The sequence below is a fragment of the Salvia splendens genome, chromosome 5, assembly GCF_004379255.2.
Source record: "Salvia splendens isolate huo1 chromosome 5, SspV2, whole genome shotgun sequence".
NCBI classification, from domain to species: domain Eukaryota; kingdom Viridiplantae; phylum Streptophyta; class Magnoliopsida; order Lamiales; family Lamiaceae; genus Salvia; species Salvia splendens.
Genome location: NC_056036.1, coordinates 35,863,627 through 35,883,525, shown reverse-complemented (window position 1 = coordinate 35,883,525; position 19,899 = coordinate 35,863,627). Strand labels below are relative to the sequence as shown.

Here is a 19,899-nt window from a genome sequence, read left to right as displayed (position 1 = left end):
ATGCATTGCGATGTTGACGAGGAGGATGAGCAAACGATTGCTCGATATTTTGGGGCACTCCGCCCTGAAATCGCTGATGTTGTGCAGTTACAACAATATTGGACGTATGAAGACGTGTGCAGGCTAGCTTTGAAGGTGGAGAAACAGTTGACAAGGAAGAAGGCAGTTAACCGCTGGTCAGGGAAAGACGCAACACCTTTTCGTGGCAGTAGCAGTACCACGGGTCAAACCAAGCCATCAGCTCCGACAGCAAAACAGCCAGTGGCGGTTACACCGAGAGAATCTGGGCAGCGATCAAGAACACCGGTGCGATGCTTTAAATGTCAAGGCTTTGGGCATATTCAAGCTGATTGCCCCAATCGACAGATGATCACGTTTGTGGGTGACGATAGTATTCCTACGTTTGACAAATCAGATGACGAGGATGAACTATCAGATGGGAGTACCGAGTTGGTGTATGCGGATCAGGGGGCTACTTTGGTGGTTCGCCGTGTGTTGAATGTAGCAGCTGCAGAGGAAGAGCTATGGTTGAGGCATAATATTTTTCAGACCGAGTGTACTGCACAAGGAAAGATATGCAACGTGATTATTGATGGGGGTAGTTGTGAGAATGTGGTTTCTTCGATCATGGTGGAAAAATTGGGATTAAGTACGATTGCTCATCCACAGCCCTATAAGCTATCATGGTTGATCAAAGGCAATGAATTGAAGGTTAGTAAGCGATGTTTAGTTCAATTTTCCATTGGGAAGCGATATAAAGATGAGGTCTGGTGTGATGTAATTCCTATGGATGCTTGTCATAGTTTGCTTGGTCGTCCTTGGCAATTTGATCGTAGGGTCAAGCATAATGGGTTTAAAAATACATACACATTAAAAAAAGATGGTGCTACTATCACCTTGTGCCCTTGTCCGGATAAGAAGTGTGATACTGTTGTTGACAAAACAGCTAACGAGAATAGTAACCTGCTGACACGATCAGCTTTTGTGGCAGCAGCATCGGAGGCGCCAACATGCTACGTGTTAGTCGTGGTCGAGAGCAACAGCGTGGAGTTGAAGATCCCTAAGGCAGTGCAACCACTTTTGAACTTGTATGAGGATGTTTTACCAGCAGCCATTCCGTCGGGTTTGCCTCCTATGCGAGATATACAACACTGTATTGATCTGATTCCAAGTTCACCCATTCCTAACAAGGCTGCGTATCGTTTGCGGCCAAAGGAGCATGAAGAGTTACAGAAGCAAGTGTTGGAGTTATTGGAGAAAGGTGTCATTCGAGAGAGCATGAGTCTGTGTGCTGTCACGGCGTTAATGGTTCCGAAAGCGAATGGGTCAATGAGAATGTGTATGGACAGTAGAGCAATCAACATGATCACTATCAAATACAGATTTCCCATCCCACGGTTTGATGACTTGTTGGATCAGCTTCATGGTTCGCGAGTATTCTCCAAATTGACTTGCACAGTGGTTACCATCAGATTCGCCTAAGACCGGGAGACGAGTGGAAAACAGCCTTCAAGACGCGTGATGGGTTGTATGAGTGGATGGTTACCATCAAATTTCTTCTCACTTCCCAAATTCCATTGATTTTTTTTTCTTTTGTACATCTTTTTTTTTCTTTCTATGCACAACCAATTATCTTATTCAAATCACACATGTCTATGCACTTTTGACAACTAAGCACACTACTTTTCTTTCTACCTTATCTCTCCAACTCTTTTCACAAAATATAAACTAAAATTCACCAAGAGTGTATGGATATTCCCTTTTATTTAGCTTCCAAAGAAAAAGGCTTTAAAGGCTCAAAGTGGCTAGCTAGGGAAAAATATTTTGAATAAGGTCATAAATTTGGATATATAAAGTAGCTAAGAAGGATGACCTAACGTCCTCTTTTATCATTTAAACACTATGTAAACTTAGGCAGATTAGGAGCAAGTTCTAGAAACAAATACATGAATGCAGATAAATCACACAAGAAATAAATTTATGGCTCAAGTCTTACAAGGTATGAGCATGATTCAAGGCAAACAAACAATTCATTATGTATGCACCTTTTTACAAAACTCTCAAATCAATGTATCAAGTCAACTCAACCAACACATAAACAAAATTTTTATCATAGGCAACTCGGTCTGATGTCCCTAAACATGAGTATTTCTAAGTTTTCTATGTTATGTTCAAGACAAGATTCACCTCGGGTTTATTAAATAAAATAAAACTAATAAAAATAAGAAAAAACAACTAAACTCACGGTCCACCACTTCATCCCCCCAAACTTATTCAAAACTAAGTTAAGAATAAGTTTGTAAAGTCGGTATGGACGTGAGTAAACTAAGAAAACACATTAAACTAAAACAAAATTAAATATGAAAAAAAATGATACCGATGTTGGGTTGCCTCCCAAAAAGCGCTTGGTTAACGTCTTTAGCTTGACGTTATTTGAAACTCATAAGTTAGCCCCCATTCTCGGGACTTCCTTTGGGATGCCTTTTGTACCGGAGCGGAGGGTAATCCATTGTTGTGCTTCGTGCTCTTCTCAAATAGCAACCCTTGTAAAACAGATAAAAAAATCAAAATAAAACTATACAAATATTGTACTCTAAATTAGTATTATCAACCGTTCTACAATATCAACTTAAAGTAATAATATTCCCCGGCAACGACGCCAAAAACTTGATGCACTATTTATTAGCACTAAAAATACTTGCAAGTTTACAGGGTAGATCTAGTATAGCTAAAGGTCAATACCGGGATATCGAACATAGGGAATAAGATTGCAACTGACTATCATATACTAAGTGTCATATACTATTTAAAGACACAGATGTTTTTTTTTGGGTTTGATTTTATTAAACTAGACTGAAAAATAAATAAACAAATAAAAAGAAAGCATGTAAACAATGATACAAAGCAGACATATGAATGTAGAATATTAGGATCCAAAACACAATCGACTTTCTTGAATTACGGTCTCTAGAGTTATTAAGTCGGTCACTTAACTGGAGTAAACCCTCTCCCGAGGTGAGAAATCCGTAGATTAGGTGTTGAATTAAAAGATCGTTAAGACCAATGACCTCACGTGAAACCTCAACTCTCCCGAGTTCTATTGAATTAAAGTGTGAATTATCCATTTTTCAAGTCAACTATTTCGTCGCCCGAGTACTCTAATAAACTCTAACATGTATTCAAGAGGTAGCTAATCAATTGAATATAGAAAGCGCAAGGATAAATCAAATAACTACAAGAGCTAACAAGGAAAATCAATCGAATATCTTCACCAAAAATTCCACAATTGATGTTTAACTCATAGACAAGTAAAAACTACAAATAAAGTACGAGACATGAAAGAAATTGATAAAATCCAAGGTTGAATCTTCAATCTTCAGTCTTCTCTTGTCTGGATCTGCAGAACCCCGCTCCAATGGAAGATGGATGAATTTAAGGGTGGAATATGGAATGGAAGAAGTGTAGAGAGGGAGAAGGATTGGAGGCTCTGAGCTCAAGATTATGAATTAGGTTCAGAGGTATTTATATGCTGAAAAAAGGTTTATGTAACGCCCCACTTTTCGAACCCTAATTTTCGAACCCTAAGACGATTGTTTTTATTTCTTTGATTGCCGCAATTAAATGACGAATTGTTATGTATTTGCTTTGGTGACCTAATTCTGATTTGACCGAGTCAAATTCGTCGATTTATGACATGGCTTTAATTAATTGATGCAGAATGAAATATATATTGCAATAAATTTTTTTTTTTGGGAGTGAGATTTAAATAGGATAATCAATAATTACCTTGCCCTTTTGTTGAGAAATTTTCTACCACTGTTAATTGATGGAGAGGAATTCTATTTTCTTGGATTTAATTATTTGCTTGAGATAATTATCCAAATTAAATCCAAAGCCAATTATTCTTTATTTCCTCCATGGAAATTTAGACCCCTATGACTTGTTCATGGAGATTTTTGAAATCTCCTAATTTTGGGAGAGGAGAAATTAATTATTCTATAATTGATTCCTTCTTTATTTCTCTCCATGAATGAATTGGAATATCCTAGCAAATCTTACCTTACTTTATTTTATTAAAGATTTAGAAATTTTTCCATGTGGGAGGAACCAAAAATCACACGCCTACTTCCTATTAATTTGGGAGGATTTTATTATTTTTCTGCTCCGTATTATTCTATTATACTCCATGAAGTACCAAATAAAATGATAGGCTAATTAATTAGATATAATTTTTGAAAATCTCTCCTTATTTCTCCCAAAATTCACGTTGATTTCCCTCCCTCAAATCTCCCCAAATCTCCTTCAAATATTCATGCAATTAATTCTCCAAATCTTCCTAATTAATTGAGAGCATATTCTAATCCTATAAATAAGAGGGGAAGGAGAACCCTAACCCCAAATCTCACGTCTCTCTCTCCCTCACATAAGCCCCTCCCCTCTCCAATCCTCTCCACTTGTTCTTCTATTTCACTCTTCCATTGCCAAGAGTTGTTGAAGAATCGAGATTTATATTTGTTCGATCAATCGTTTTAATCAAGAAAGGTACAATCAAACCTCCATTCAAGCATTCTTTTGACTCCCTCATGCATATAGTGAGTGTATGGATTTCAAATCTAAGAATCTAATCGGTGGGGAATTTGTGTTTGTATGTGTGTATGCGTTTTGAATACAATTGCGTGAAGTCTAAATAAATCATTGGTGAATGATGTGTGATTATATGAAAACATGAGTGTGAGGACTCTTTTAAGCATGTTTGTGTGTTAGAAGCATGAAAATGGTGTGTTTGAATGAATGGGGATAAAACTCTAATTCGAATTTTGAAACATGAAAAAAACGGTGAGTTCGGACAGTAGGCTCCGACGCGTATTAACCGACCAAATGAATTTTTCTGTGTAAACCTCATGGTGTCTTCTGTGTTGTGAGTGAATCTCAACCCATTTGGACAAAGGATGAATTTTTGGTAAATTTTTGAAGTTAACTGCGCAGTTCTGCTATCCAAGCCCCTTGGCCTAGCGGTAAAGGGTGCTGGATACCGCGTCTATCCTGGAGGTCTCGAGTTCGAACCCTGGGTGGCGTAATTTGTCTTTCCTCCTTGTTATAGGAGTTGATTTGTAATTTCCTCCTTCATATATAAGATATAAATATATGAAGTTAATTTAAAAAAAAAAAAAAAAAAAACTGCGCAGTTCTGCCGAAAAACAATTTTCGATTGGACCGACCTAAAAAGGTTATTTTGATGTGAATTTTTAACTGGAAGTTATTTGATGAGTCTACTGCTTTGTGGTAAAGGTTTAGCCCCAACGGAAGTCGGGTGAATTTTTAATGATTTTTACAAAATGATATCGCAGTGCTGCCAGATTTCTGTCTTTACAAAAAAACAACTATGTTGTTATGTGAAGTGATATACATGATTTATATATGTGTTAAAGAACCACTCTATGATGAAGTGATGTGTTATTCAAGGATGTATGCTATGGTGTGTTTCCTTTTGTCGATGGGAAAAAAGGAAAAACGTGGGGACATGCATAATTATGAGTCAATGTTTGTGACTGATTGGTAATACATACTATCTAAAGGTGATAACTCGTGCGCGAAGCGTGATAACAAAGGGAAAGCAGTACTTGAAATCTAAACGGTCGAGGTGGGCTCTCTTTTATATAAGGACATCGTCCTAAATATTTTATTAATGGAAATGAAATTATGCTTATCTTGCGTGCTTTAATTTTTACGTGCCTATCTGAATGGCTTTTGCCATTTTTATATAAATCGAATTCGGATCCTTGTAGAGCCGCAAACTCTACTTGGATTAGTGTACACCTATGGTAGACCGTGTGCTAGCGTACGGGCTGGCCGCTCTAGTGACCTGGTTTGCGGCCGCATTCCTTGTCATGTATGAGCAGATATGGTTGACGTCTATGGGAAAATGACCGCGCAGTCGCTATTTTGAACAATGGAAAATATTTTGGGTGCCTCGGGCCTTTCTAAAGCTCAAACCCCGATGGTTACTTACGTATGGCATGATAACATATACTCTTATTTAAAATGTTTTCGGCATGAGCCACTGAGTATTTTTATAGTACTCAGCCCTGCATGTGTTTTTCCTATGTGCAGGTTGAGCGGCGACGAGCGGTTGGTGGTGTTGAGCAGAGTTAATAATATACTATGGTTGTTTTGAAACTCCGAGTGTCGTTGTGTCTTCACACATGACTTCACTCTTCTCTTGGATACTTCCGCTGTGATATTTTCTTTACTTATTTTTTTTTACTATGAAACTGTTTGTTGGGATGTTTGAAAACTTATTATCTTTTGAATAAATGCTAAACCTTTAGTTTTTTTTATTTATTAAACTTAAATTCTTGGTCAGAATTTTATTGAAACCCTAGTCTTCTATGTCTGTTCATTAAGTCCTCTTAATCACGATCGCCCGCTTTTATTAGCCCTATGGGGAAGTCAGCATACTACGACTCGACGAAATGCGAAAACGCGCGAACAAATAACCTTGGGATATAAATTCTTGGCATGATGCTACTTACATACCTAAGTCTTTTGATATATAACCATCTTCATAGGCATCATGTTCTCAGCATCTTTTTTTTAAGCTTAAACCCCATTGTTTCCTTCTATCCTTGGACTGATGCTGAGTTTTCTTTGTTTTTCCCTTTAGATGGTCCATCATTACTATGCCCCGATGCGTAATCGCTACTCCAGCAATAGGGACCACCCAGTTGAGCGTTACCAAGACTATGAGTGGGATGGGAAGCGCTTCCTTATGTCCTACGTCACCGAATTTTACGATAGATGGATGAACGCCTATGCGTATGGGGGAGTCACCCATCACGAGGGGATCTAAAAGCTCATCCACACTCTACCATCTCCTTGGAGTGAGTGGACCGCTCAGGCATCTCAGTTTTTCATATGGTATAGCCCGCCCGAATACACCGCGCGGGGGGATTTGGTTGGCCTTATAAAGGTGCTACTTCAGGCTATGACAGCTGCATTTGACGGACCGCCACGTGACCCACCTCCACATATCTATCCACCGATTCAAGCCCGCATGCGGAAGAATCGCTGTGACAAGGAGCCACATGTCTCCCGTGTTCCTAAGAGAATGAGACTCGGGATGCATATCTCAGCCCCTCTAAGAATAGACAGAGAGGTCAATGGGATGCTCGGGATGACCCCTCCACTCGTAGGTGCTGAGGAGGAAAGTGAGGAGGAGGATCCAGACGAGGAGGAGGAGGACCCAAATGAAGAAGGTGTTGGAGAAACCGAAGGGAAAGAGGATGGGGGTGGAAAAGATTAGATATGATGGTTCTAGAATACCTTATTACGATGTCCCACGTTTTGATACTTTACCGTTTTGCTTGACTTTGGCATTTCTTTTTCCACGTTGTTTTACTCTTTTGTTTTCTTCATGATGGAACTAAGACCTCTTGGAGGCGACGTTTGATAATTCTATGGAAATTTTGTCTTTGCTATCCTATTGTGCAATGTTTTGGTACCATTCCTTATTATCTAATTGTGCGATTTCCTTTTTTGCTAACTTGTGGCGCAATTACCTTTCGCTATACTATATTGTAATTGTCCTTTCCCAATTGCACAATTTACCTTTGACATACTACCTTTGCTGCTCGATTGTACAATTGCTTCCTGCCATAAGTTGAAATCATCCTAACTATTCCATTATGCAAACTGTTTTTGCTATCCGATTGCACAATCATACACTGCCATACTATCGTTGTCTTTTACGTTCTGTTGAATACTTGTGATTTTTCATTCTATTGTACAAATTGTCTCCTATTACACTATTGAACGATTACCTTCTATTATTCTGTGGAGCAATCCCTCTTTTGCCATCTTGTGACACAATTGCCTCTTGGTATGCTACTCTGCAATTACTCTCTTGCTATCACCTTGTACAGTTGTATTTTGATACCCTGTTTTGCAAAAGCTCCTCATTATTCTATGATGCAATTCTCCCTTGATCCCCACTTTTCAACCATACCACATAACCATTCTTGGGATTTCATGCAATAATAATTCTTGTGATAATAAATCAGAATGCCGCCAAGACGTAACATAAGGCGTGAGAACCCAGAACCTACCCCTCAGACGGTAGAAGGAAGTGTGACACAACCCATCCCTCCGCCACCACCTCCTCCACCTCTGGTCGACTGTGAGATCGTGAAGTTGTTCTTAGGTCAGAAACCTCCCGTCTTTGATGGAATGGGAGAGCCGGCCAGGGCCGAATCATGGATACGCTCAGTGGAATGCATTTTCGCAATCCTGGGGTGCAACGATAGAGAACGGTTAACCTGTGTGACCTATCAACTAACCGAGGCCGCCCACTTCTGGTGGGATACCCGAATGAAGATAATTCCCCGAGAGAAAGCAGCGGGGATGACTTGGGAAGGTTTCAAGACCGAGATATACAATAAGTATGTACCCAAAAGCTATCGGAAGGCGAAGGCGTCCGAATTCTACAATCTGACCCAAGGACGCATGACTGTGACCGAGTACGATCGTGCACTCAGCAGCATGACTCGATACGCACCTGATCAGGCCGATACCGAAGAAAAGCTGGCCGAAAAGTTCCGTGGAGGACTAAGGCCTGAGATAAGGATGTCGTTGGCTAGTCGTGGGAAACTACCCTACGCGGAAGCTTTGGCCCTTACACTAGACATTGAGGCAGCTATGCCCCATGAGAGGGTGAAGGATAACACCGCTTTGGCACCACCTCCACCACACCACTCCCGAGAGAAGAGGAAGTGGGAAGGAAACAGAATCCCATATGAACAAGAGGTATCAGCACACCCAGAACCAACCGCAGTATGGGGGAGGGCAAAACTCATCTAACCAGAGAGGCAACTTCCGACCCAAGCCACCCCAATGCAACGTGTGCTCCAAGTACCAATTTGGAGAGTGTAGAATCCAGAGCACCACTAAGTTCTTTAACTGTGGGGGAACCGGCCACTTCTCTAGAGAGTGTCCGAGTAAGAGGGGGGCAATGGAGTCGAGGCAGAACACTCAAGGACCCCGCATGCAGCCAAGGGCGCCACAAATAGAGTCAAGGGGAAATCGCGATCAACCTCCTCGACAGCAACAACCCTATCGCCAAGACTTCCTCCTCAGGCTCGAGCATATGCCTTGAGTCGGAGACAACCAAAGATCGAACAAGGGAATCAAGAGAACGGAAACCTGGCAGGTATGGGAAAAATCCTCGACACTCCTATCGTTGTGTTGTTTGATACGGGCGCATCGCATTCATTCATATCTGACTTGTGTGTGGATACTTTGAGCTTGCCTGTTAGCAAATCGGAACATAAGATGGTAGTGTCATCTCCAGTGGGTGGGACAATAGAAATCTCACGAACATGCCCGAACATAGAAATTGTTATGGGAGGCCTTAAGATAGTCGCTCATGATCTGCAAGTTATGGCGATCGGAGACTTTGACGTAATTTTAGGAATGGATTGGTTGACCTCGAATTTTGTGACGATTCGTTGTAAGGAGAGACAAATATCTCTACAAGCCCCAGGCAAGGGACCCACCATATACCATGGAATCTCGATGAACCGACAAACCTCTATCATCTCCGCGCTCCAAGCTAGTACGATGGTGAGGAAATGACGTCCTGCTTATCTTGTCTATCTACAAGAAGAGAAGAAATGAGAAAGGAAAATGGAAGACGTAGTCATCGTACGGGAATTTCTTGACGTTTTTCCCGAAGCTTTACCTGGACCACCGCCAGATCGATAATTGGAGTTCACAATCGACCTAGCGCTAGGGTCGGCGCCTGTGTCCAAGGCACCATACCGAATGGCGCCTAAGGAGTTGGAGGAACTCAAGATACAACTCCAAGAGCTTATGGACCTGGGTTTTATTAGACCCAGTGTTTCACCGTGGGGCGCGCCTGTGCTTTTTGTGAAAAAGAAGGATGGATCGATGAGAATGTGCATCGATTATAGGGAGCTGAACAAGATGACTCTCAAGAATAAATATCCACTGCTAAGGATAGATGACCTATTCGATCAACTTCGAGGAGCCGGTGTGTTCTTGAAGATGGACTTAAGGTCCGGATACCATCAGTTGAGAGTCCGACGAGAGGATATACCCAAGACGACCTTCCGAATGAGATATGGTCACTATGAGTTTGTCGTAATGCCGTTTGGATTGACGAATGCACATGCGGTATTCATGGACTTGATGAATCGAGTGTTTCATCCGTACTTGGATAAGTTCGTTTTGGTGTTCATAGATGACGTACTTGTTTACTTGAAGAATAAGAAAGAGCACGAGGAACATCTGCGAATCACCTTGGAGACTTTGAGGAGCGAAAAGTTGTACGCCAAATTCAGCAAGTGCGAGTTTTGGCTTAAGGAAGTAAATTTCCTTGGTCACATCGTGTCGGCAGAAGGAATTCGAGTAGATTCCGCTAAGGTTGAGGCGGTGCAATAATGGAAAGCACCTTCAACACCAAATGAGATTCGGAGTTTTCTAGGTTTGGCGGGATACTATCGAAGGTTTATAGAAGGGTTCTCTAAGATAGCGAGACCCATGACACAACAACTCAAGAAGGGGGTGAAAGTCAATTGGACTCCCGAGTGCGAGGCAAGTTTTCAACTCTTGAAGGAAAAGCTAACTAGTGCACCGATCTTAGCTGTGCCAGAACCTGGAGTGAACTACGTGGTATACACGGACGCTTCGAAGGTGGGAATTGGATGTGTTTTGATGCAAAACAACAAGGTGATTGCATACGCATCCCGACAATTGAGGCCACACGAGTTGAACTATCCAACCCACGACTTGGAGTTAGCAGCTTAAAGATTTAGAGACATCATCTCTATGGAGTTCGATGTGAGATCTTTACGGACCACAAAAGCCTGAAATATTTCTTTGAGCAAAAGGATTTAAACATGCGACAACGAATGTGGCTCGAATTGGTGAAGGACTACGATTGTGGCATCAATTACCACCCCAGCAAGGCAAATGTAGTGGCAGATGCCTTGAGCCGGAAGGGTCATTCCTAACTGGCCACTTTTCTCACCAACAAAGAAAGCCTGGTCCGCGAGTTTAGTAAGATGCGTTTGGAAGTAGTGAAAGCACCTGAAACGGTGGAAGCGCGAATCGCCACTTTAGTTGTTGAACCTGATCTAAGGTCGAGAATTGTTGAAGCACAACGGATGGATGCGAAACTAGAGGAAATACGTGTAGAGGTGCGAACCGGCGAATCTAGAAACTTTAGTGAAGAAGGTGACAATGCTCTTACCTTCAAAGGAAGACTATGCATGCCGGACAACGAGGAGCTCAAAAACGAAGTGATGAGCGAGGCACATGAGACTCCTTACACCGCCCACCCAGGAAGTACGAAAATATACCAAGACTTGAAGAAGTCCTTTTGGTGGAACGGTATGAAGAGGGATATAGCGGCATTTGTGGAGCGCTGCTTAGCCTGCCAACAGGTGAAGGCTCTACATCAACGATCGTACGAGAAGTTGCAACCACTAGAAATCCTGGAGTGGAAATGGGAGCACATTGCCAAAGACGCAAAGAGGGAATACTGCCATATGGGTGATTATAGACCGACTCACCAAGAGTGCACACTTCATACCGATTCCCATAACCTATGGATCAAACAAGATAGCTCAAATGTATATAAAGGAAATAGTGCGACTGCATGGAGTCCCAGTGACGATCACGTCTGACCGTGACCCAAAATTCACATCAAGATTTTGGATCAGCCTACAACGTGAGCTAGGCACTCGACTGAACTTCAGCACAGCATTTCACCCGCAGACGGACGGGCAATCCGAAAGAATGATCCAAACCCTCGAGGATATGTTAAGAGCCATGCTAATTGAGTTCGCCTACAACAACAGTTTCCAGGAAACGATAAACATGGCGCCGTACGAAGCCTTGTACGGGAGAAAGTGTAGATCCCCGCTCTACTGGGACGAAGTTGGTGAGAGAATGGTACTAGGGCCCGATGCAGTCGAAGAAATGGTTGGAATCGTTGGACAAATTCGTGCGAGGATAAAAGAAGCTCAAGACAGACAGAAGTCATACGCGGATGCACGACGAACCGACTTACAATTTCAAGCGGGCGACAAGGTCTTTCTCAAGGTATCCCCGTCGAAAGGGATAACGCGCTTTGGTGTCAAGGGAAAATTGAAACCGCGATTTATTGGGCCTTATGAAATCCTTGAAGGAGTGGGTCCTGTTGCCTACCGTTTGGCGCTACCCCAAGCCTTGGGAACGTGCACAACGTCTTTCATGTGTCGCAATTACGGAAATACGTGTTTGACCCAAAGCACGTGATTCACTACCAAGAAGTCGCGTTGAACCCGGACTTGAGCTACGAGGAGAGACCCCAAACGATTTTTGACCGAAAGGTCCAGAACGTGAGAAATAAACCAGTTGCTTACGTGAAAGTACAGTGGAGAAACCACGGGCACGAAGAAGCCACGTGGGAGCTTGAGGACAAGATGATGGAATTATACCCAGAACTCTTCCCATGAAGGTACCAAATTTCGGGACGAAATTTCTTTTAAGAGTGGTAGGATGTAACGCCCCACTTTTCGAACCCTAATTTTCGAAACCTAAGACGATTGCTTTTATTTCTTTGATTGCTGCAATTAAATGACAAATTGTTATGTATTTGCTTTGGTGACCTAATTCTTCTTTGACCGAGTCAAATTCGTCGATTTATGACGTGGCTTTAATTAATTGATGCTGAATGAAATATATATTGCAGTAAATTATATTTTTTTTGGGGAGTGAGATTTAAATAGGATCACCAATAATTACCTTGCCCTTTTGTTGAGAAATTTTTGACCACTGTTAATTGATGGAGAGGAATTCTATTTTCTTGGATTTAATTATTTGCTTGGGATAATTATCCAAATTAAATCCAACGCCAATTATTCTTTATTTCCTCCATGGAAATTTCGACCCCTATGACTTGTTCATGGAGATTTTTGAAATCTCCTAATTTTGGGAGAGCAGAAATTAATTATTATATAATTGATTCCTTCTTTATTTCTCTCCATGAATGAATTGGAATATCCTAGCAAATCTTACCTTACTTTATTTTATTAAAGATTTAGAAATTTTTCCTTGGGGGAGGAACCAAAAATCACACGCCTACTTCCTATTAATTTGGGAGGATTTTATTATTTTTCTGCTCCGTATTGTTTTATTCTACTCCATGAAGTACAAAATAAAATGATAGGCTAATTAATTAGCTATAATTTTTTAAAATCCCTTCTTATTTCTCCCCAAATTCACGTTGATTTACCTCCCTCAAATCTCCCCAAATCTCCATCAAATATTCATGCAATTAATTCTCCAAACCTTCCTAATTAATTGAGAGCCTATTCTAATCCTATAAATAAGAGGGGAAGGAGAACCCTAACCCCAAATCTCACGTCTCTCTCTCCCTCACATACGCCCCTCCCCTCTCCAATCCTCTCCACTTGTTCTTCTACTCCACTCTTTCATTGCCAAGAGTTGTTGAAGAATCGAGATTTATATTTGTTCTACCGATCGTTTTAATCAAGAAAGGTACAATCAAACCTCTATTCTTCATCCTCTCCATTCAAGCATTCTTTTGACTCCCTCATGCATATAGTGAGTGTAGGGATTTCAAATCTAAGAATGTAATCGGTGGGGAATTTGTGTTTGTATGTGTGTATGCGTTTTGAATACAATTACGTGAAGTCTAAATAAATCATTGGTGAATGATGTGTGATTATATGAAAACATGAGTGTGAGGACTCTTTTAAGCATGTTTGTGTGTTAGAAGCATTAAAAGGGTGTGTTTGAATGAATGGGGATAAAACCCTAATTCGAATTTTGAAACATGAAAAAACGGTGAGTTCGGACAGTAGGCTCTGACGCGTATTGACCGACCAAATGAACTCATTTTTGTTCGATTCCTTTTTCTGTGTAAACCTCATGGTGTCTTATGTGTTGTGAGTGAATTTCAACCCATTTGGACAAAGGATGAATTTTTGGTAAATTTTTGAAGTTATCTGCGCAGTTCTGCCGAAAATGTCTTATCGACCAGTAGGTTACGTTTTCGATTGGACCGACCTAAAAAGGTTATTTTGACGTGAATTTTTAACTGGAAGTTATTTGATGAGTCTACTGCTTTCTTCTAAAGGTTTAGCCCCAACGGAAGTCGGGTAAATTTTTAATGATTTTTACAAAATGATATCGCAGTGCTGCCAGATTTCTGTCTTTACAAAAAAACAACTATGTTGTTACGTGAAGTGATATACATGATTTATATATGTGTTAAAGAACCACTCTATGATGAAGTGATGTGTTATTCAAGGATGTATGCTATGGTGTGTTTCCTTTTGTCGATGGAGAAAAAGGAAAAACGTGGGGACATGCATAATTATGAGTCAATGTTTGTGACTGATTGGTAATACATACTATCTAAAGGTGATAACTCGTGCGCGAAGCGTGATAACAAAGGGAAAGCAGTACTTGAAATCTAAACGGTCGAGGTGGGCTCTCTTTTAAATAAGGACATCGTCCTAAATATTTTATTAATGGAAATGAAATTATGCTTATCATGCGTGCTTTGATTTTTACGTGCCTATCTGAAATGACTTTTGCCATTTTTATATAAATCGAATTCGGATCCTTGTAGAGCCGCAAACTCTACTAGGATTAGTGTACACCTATGGTAGACCGTGTGCTAGCGTACGGGCTGGCCGCTCTAGTGACCTTGTTTGCGGCCGCATTCCTTGTCATGTATGAGCAGATATGGTTGACGTCTATGGGAAAATGACTGCGCAGTCGCTATTTTGAACAATGAAAAATATTTTGGGTGCCTCGGGCCTTTCTAAAGCTCAAACCCCGATGGTTACTTACGTATGGCATGATAACATATACGCTTATTTAAAATGTTTTCGGCATGAGCCACTGAGTATTTTTATAGTACTCAGCCCTGCATGTGTTTTCCCTATGTGCAGGTTGAGCGGCGACGAGCGGTTGGTGGTGTTGAGCAGAATTAATAATATACTATGGTTGTTTTGAAACTCCGAGTGTCGTTGTGTCTTCACACATGACTTCACTATTCTCTTGGATGTTTCCGCTGTGATATTTTCTTTACTTATTTTTTTTTACTATGAAACTGTTTGTTGGGATGTTTGAAAACTTATTATCTTTTGAATAAATGCTAAACCTTTAGTTTTTTTTTATTTATTAAACTTAAATTCTTGGTCAGACTTATTGAAACCCTAGTCTTCTATGTCTGTTCATTAAGTCCTTTTAATCACGATCGCCCACTTTTATTAACCATAAAGGGCGGTCGTGACAGTTTATTTTTGATAAATTTTGTGCCCTACAAGAAATATGAGAGATTTGGCTTCACAATATAATAATTTCTTTTCTTCCGTGAATTTCCGCATAAATTCCCGTCAGCTTTGACTGCACTACGCAACGTTCGTAGAATTGTCATAACTTTCTCCACAGAACTTCGATTGAGACTTGCAAGATATTCACGCGAAGCTCTTTTGAAGATGAAGAGAATGGAGTGTAGTAAGCACTGACTGGACTTCAAAATCGCTGTCAGAATGGGATCGAACAGAGGCTGCTGCACTTTGGCCATTTTTCACCTTTTTCTATCTTTTTATCAACAAACATGTCAAAAATACCAAATGTATAACATTTGCAATTTAAGAACATAATTTGCATGATTGACATTTAAAACAAGTCAAATCTAGTCCTTGAAAACATGCAAAATCTGTGTTTGTCAGCCTTGCTGGTCACTTTGGTAAGGACAAGACCGTTTCCTTACTTGCTCTTAATTTTTATTGGCCTCAAATGGAGCAAGATGTGGCTCGATTTGTGGAGATATGTCGGGCATGTCACATCGCAAAGACTCATCACTCCAATGCCGGTTTGTACAAACCTCTTCATGTTCCAAATGCACCGTGGGAGGATGTCAGCTTGGATTTTGTGTTAGGGCTGCCACGTAAACAGAGGCAGAAAGACTCAGTTATGGTTGTTGTGGATAGATTCTCAAAGATGGCGCATTTTGTTCCTTGCAATAAAACGTTCGACGCTAGTCAAGTTGCACTATTATATTTTCGGGAGATCGTGTGATACGAACCTCTATTATTATTATTTAGTTTAGATATTATAGGGATTTAGCATATCTTTTTCTATATCTTTGTTTTCTTGTTCATTAAGTCAGTAGCATGATAAATAGGATAGACTGTCATCTTTTTTATTCATTCAATCAATTAATAAAATCATTATCGTTTGCCCACTTGTGGAGTATCAAGCATCCAAAATTATCTATCGCTGCCGACAAGATTCATTCTTGCTCCCAGCTCTATCTCCGGAGATCACCGCCGACCCAAGACTTGGGCGCCAGATTAATCAACGGATTTAAACTCTCAACGCTGCCGACGGAGACTCCTCCGCGCCAGCCCTATCGTTTGTCCGCCGACCCTTAAACGAGGGCGTCGGAATTGTGGTGTTATAGTTGTGAATTCGGACGGAATTCACCGTTAGGAGCAGGAGGCTCTTAACAACTGGTGCTTTCATTGAGAGCTGACCCTCCCACCGTCTCGAACCTAAGCTACACCGCTGCCCGACGGAAAACATTCTGCGCACAGCAACTGCTTTGGTGGTCGAGTCCCGCCTGTCCGCCGAGCTCTAGCCGCAGGACAACACTACTTCTGCAACGCCCGACAGGGAGGATTCCAGTGTGCCGCATCGAAGTCAGACGATCATCAGGCCATACGGCCATTCTGTCCCTACCATCCATCCCAACCTCGTCGTGTAACCAGTTGGGACCCTCCGAGCATCCGGGTGGAAGTACTCCGCCCGCCGTCGTGGCCTGATCCAGAATCACCCTACGTCTCACACCACTTGGATCCACCTGATCATTGCCCACGGCCGAGATACCAGCCCATCGGGTACCGCGATCGCGCGCAAGACGCTTGGCCTCGACACCGCGGTGGCTACATTGAGAGGGGTGGCCACCTATCTAATCGCAGAGATCATCAGACCCAATTAGGGTTTGATCGCTACCCGACAACCGCAATGCAGCGGCACCGCCCAACGTGCTGGGACCCACCGACGCAACAGCAGAACTGCGGCTACCTGACCGTTGACCGTCCCCGATGCTCGGAGACGTGCCGGGACTGACCTCGCCCTCGGGAGGAGAGCGCGAGTCCAGCCCGCCTCCCACCAGCCCCACTACTCCACCGAAAAGCCAACGCGGAACCTGTACAGTCAGCCCGCACGTGTGACCAGTCAAACTCCGGAGCAGCCACGCCTGCCGCTAATATGAGTCTCCCAGGCGGAGAAGTCAGAACGGTCCAGGTTGGGTCTCTGCTGGCACTGTCCCGAGAAATGGGTGATGGGACATGTGTGTAAACAACGCATTCTCTGTTATGCGGATGATGGGGAGGAGTTTGAGGAGAACATTCGAGATGAGAATTTAGCCGAAGAGAAAACTGATAATACTCCCACGATAGGATTCGGTGATGATGTTCCCCATGACTTTGCCGATGTTCACAATGATGGCGCTCCTCTTGATGTTCAAAACAACGAGTTCCCTGGAGAGTTCCTCAAGAACAAAGGGATTGTCAAGAACAACAGTGAGCCACCGCAAGTGCTCGTTGGGGTATATGATGAGAAGATTGGTGAAAAGGAGGAGACGTTGCTAGAAGATAAAGAGGAGGATGGTTCTATTGGTGAAGTGGAGAAGATAATCGCCTCACTCAATGTTGTTCAAGTGTCATCCAAAAATGTTGTTGGAAATTGTTGGGGCAAGAAATGAGATGGTGCTTACACCGATTTGCCCGTAATTGCTTGTGTCTGTGTGGATTTGAATGTCGGTGATGTTCCAAGTATGAATCATCGATCAACATCACTCGACAAAGATGCAAGGTTGATCCCTCCGAGTAATGACATGCCATGCTTGGGCATTTTGGGAGGCGTGGACAAGCTTTTCGATTTGGCAAGGAATTTTTCCGACAAAGTTGGGTCTCCTTTGTTGATTTTTTATGGAAGTGAAGAAGGGAGACGTTCATCTGTTCGGTGTGTGTTTGATCCAGGAGGAGTTGCCTCGCCGAAGCTTCTGCTTTCAACTCTCCTTTTTGCTTCGTGGTTCCCACCTTGAGGACAAGTGGATTTTAACCGTGGGGGAGTTGATACAAACCTCTATTATTATTATTTAGTTTAGATATTATAGGGATTTAGCATATCTTTTTCTATATCTTTGTTTTCTTGTTCATTAAGTCAGTAGCCTTATAAATAGGATAGACTGTCATCTTTTTTATTCATTCAATCAATTAATAAAATCATTATCGTTTGCCCACTTGTGGAGTATCAAGCATCCAAAATTATCTATCGCTGTCGACAAGATTCATTCTTGAGCCCAGCTCTATCTCCGGAGATCACCGCCGACCCAAGACTTGGGCGCCGGATTAATCAACGGATTTAAACTCTCAACGCTGCCGACGGAGACTCCTCCGCGCCAGCCCTATCGTTTGTCCGCTGACCCTTAAACGAGGGCGCCGGAATTGCGGTGTTATAGTTGTTAATTCGGACGGAATTCACCGTTAGGAGCAGGAGGCTCTTAACATCGTGAAACTGCATGGAGTTCCCAAATCTCTAACTTCTGACCGTGATGTGAAGTTTGTGAGTCACTTTTGGCACACGTTATGGAGACGACTGGGTTCGCAGCTTAAATTTAGTAGCTCACACCATCCGCAGACAGATGGACAAACAGAAGTTGTTAATCGCAGTTTGGGGAGTCTTCTTCGCAGTTTGATTGGAGATAATCCACGGCAGTGGGACTTGGTGTTAGCACAAGCAGAGTTTTCCTATAATCGGTCAACGAACAGAACCACAGGGAAGGGCCCGTTTCAAATTGTTTATGGACGAAATCCAATTACCCCATTGGATATGGTACCTATACCTACAACGACACAGTTTAGTGGTGATGCGGAGGAACGGATCAAGCAGATTAAGGAGTTGCATGAGGAGGTTCGACGTCGCATTATCCGACAGAATGATGGCTATAAGTTGCGAGCTGATAGGAGGCGCAATAGGGTGGCTTTCGAAGAGGGAGATCTGGTTTGGATTCATCTAAGGAAGAAACGTTTTCCTGGAGGGCGTTGGGGAAAGTTGCAACCATGAGCAGATGGCCCTTTTCGAATTGTGAAGCGCATCAATGATAACGCTAACAAGGTGGATCTGCGGGGTAAGTATAATGTATCGGCTACATTTAATGTGGCAGTTTTGTCACCGTATCATGGCGAGGATGCCGACGCCGCAGATGAAGGGGACGACGCAGCTGATGGGGCCAAGGCAGACTCGAGGTCGAGTCTTCTTCAAGAGGGGGAGTATGTTGCAGTCAGCGGGAAAGAGTTTCCTAATTTACTTTCATTAAATTTTTAGTTATTTTCTTTTAATTTCCGTATTATTTCCTTCCATATCTCTAGGGTTTTTGGAACCACTTATAAATAGTGGGAATAGCAGTTTTTGCAGCAGTTTTTGATATTGATTCATTACAATTCCTTGAAGCTAAGGCTTTTGTGAATTTTATCATTTTATCGTGTGATCATTCTATCTCGTGGTCGATTGTCATCAAGAACGAGAGTGACCTTCAACCTTTGATAGGGTCAGCAACCACTCCAGAATCTGAATTTAATAGAGTTTTTCTGCCTATGATTAATAAGACCACACCCGTATCAACCATTATTTGCCTTTACATATATATAATCCTGTGATGCCAAACTTAACAAAATATAATTATATATATATATATATATATATATATATATATATATATAATTATATATATATATATATATTAAAAAAACAATAAAAAGGTAGTGAGATACTAGCAAAGGAAAACGA

The 19,899-nt window shown here is 41.8% G+C and overlaps 1 protein-coding gene across 1 annotated transcript; it reads left to right on the top strand.

Moving 5' to 3' along the window:
- LOC121804207 lies at positions 1–1,482 on the top strand. The gene has a single exon (XM_042203735.1). It carries the CDS (start codon positions 1–3, stop codon positions 1,480–1,482), a length of 1,482 nt encoding a protein of 493 aa, XP_042059669.1.
- The last annotated feature ends 18,417 nt before the right edge of the window (positions 1,483–19,899 follow it).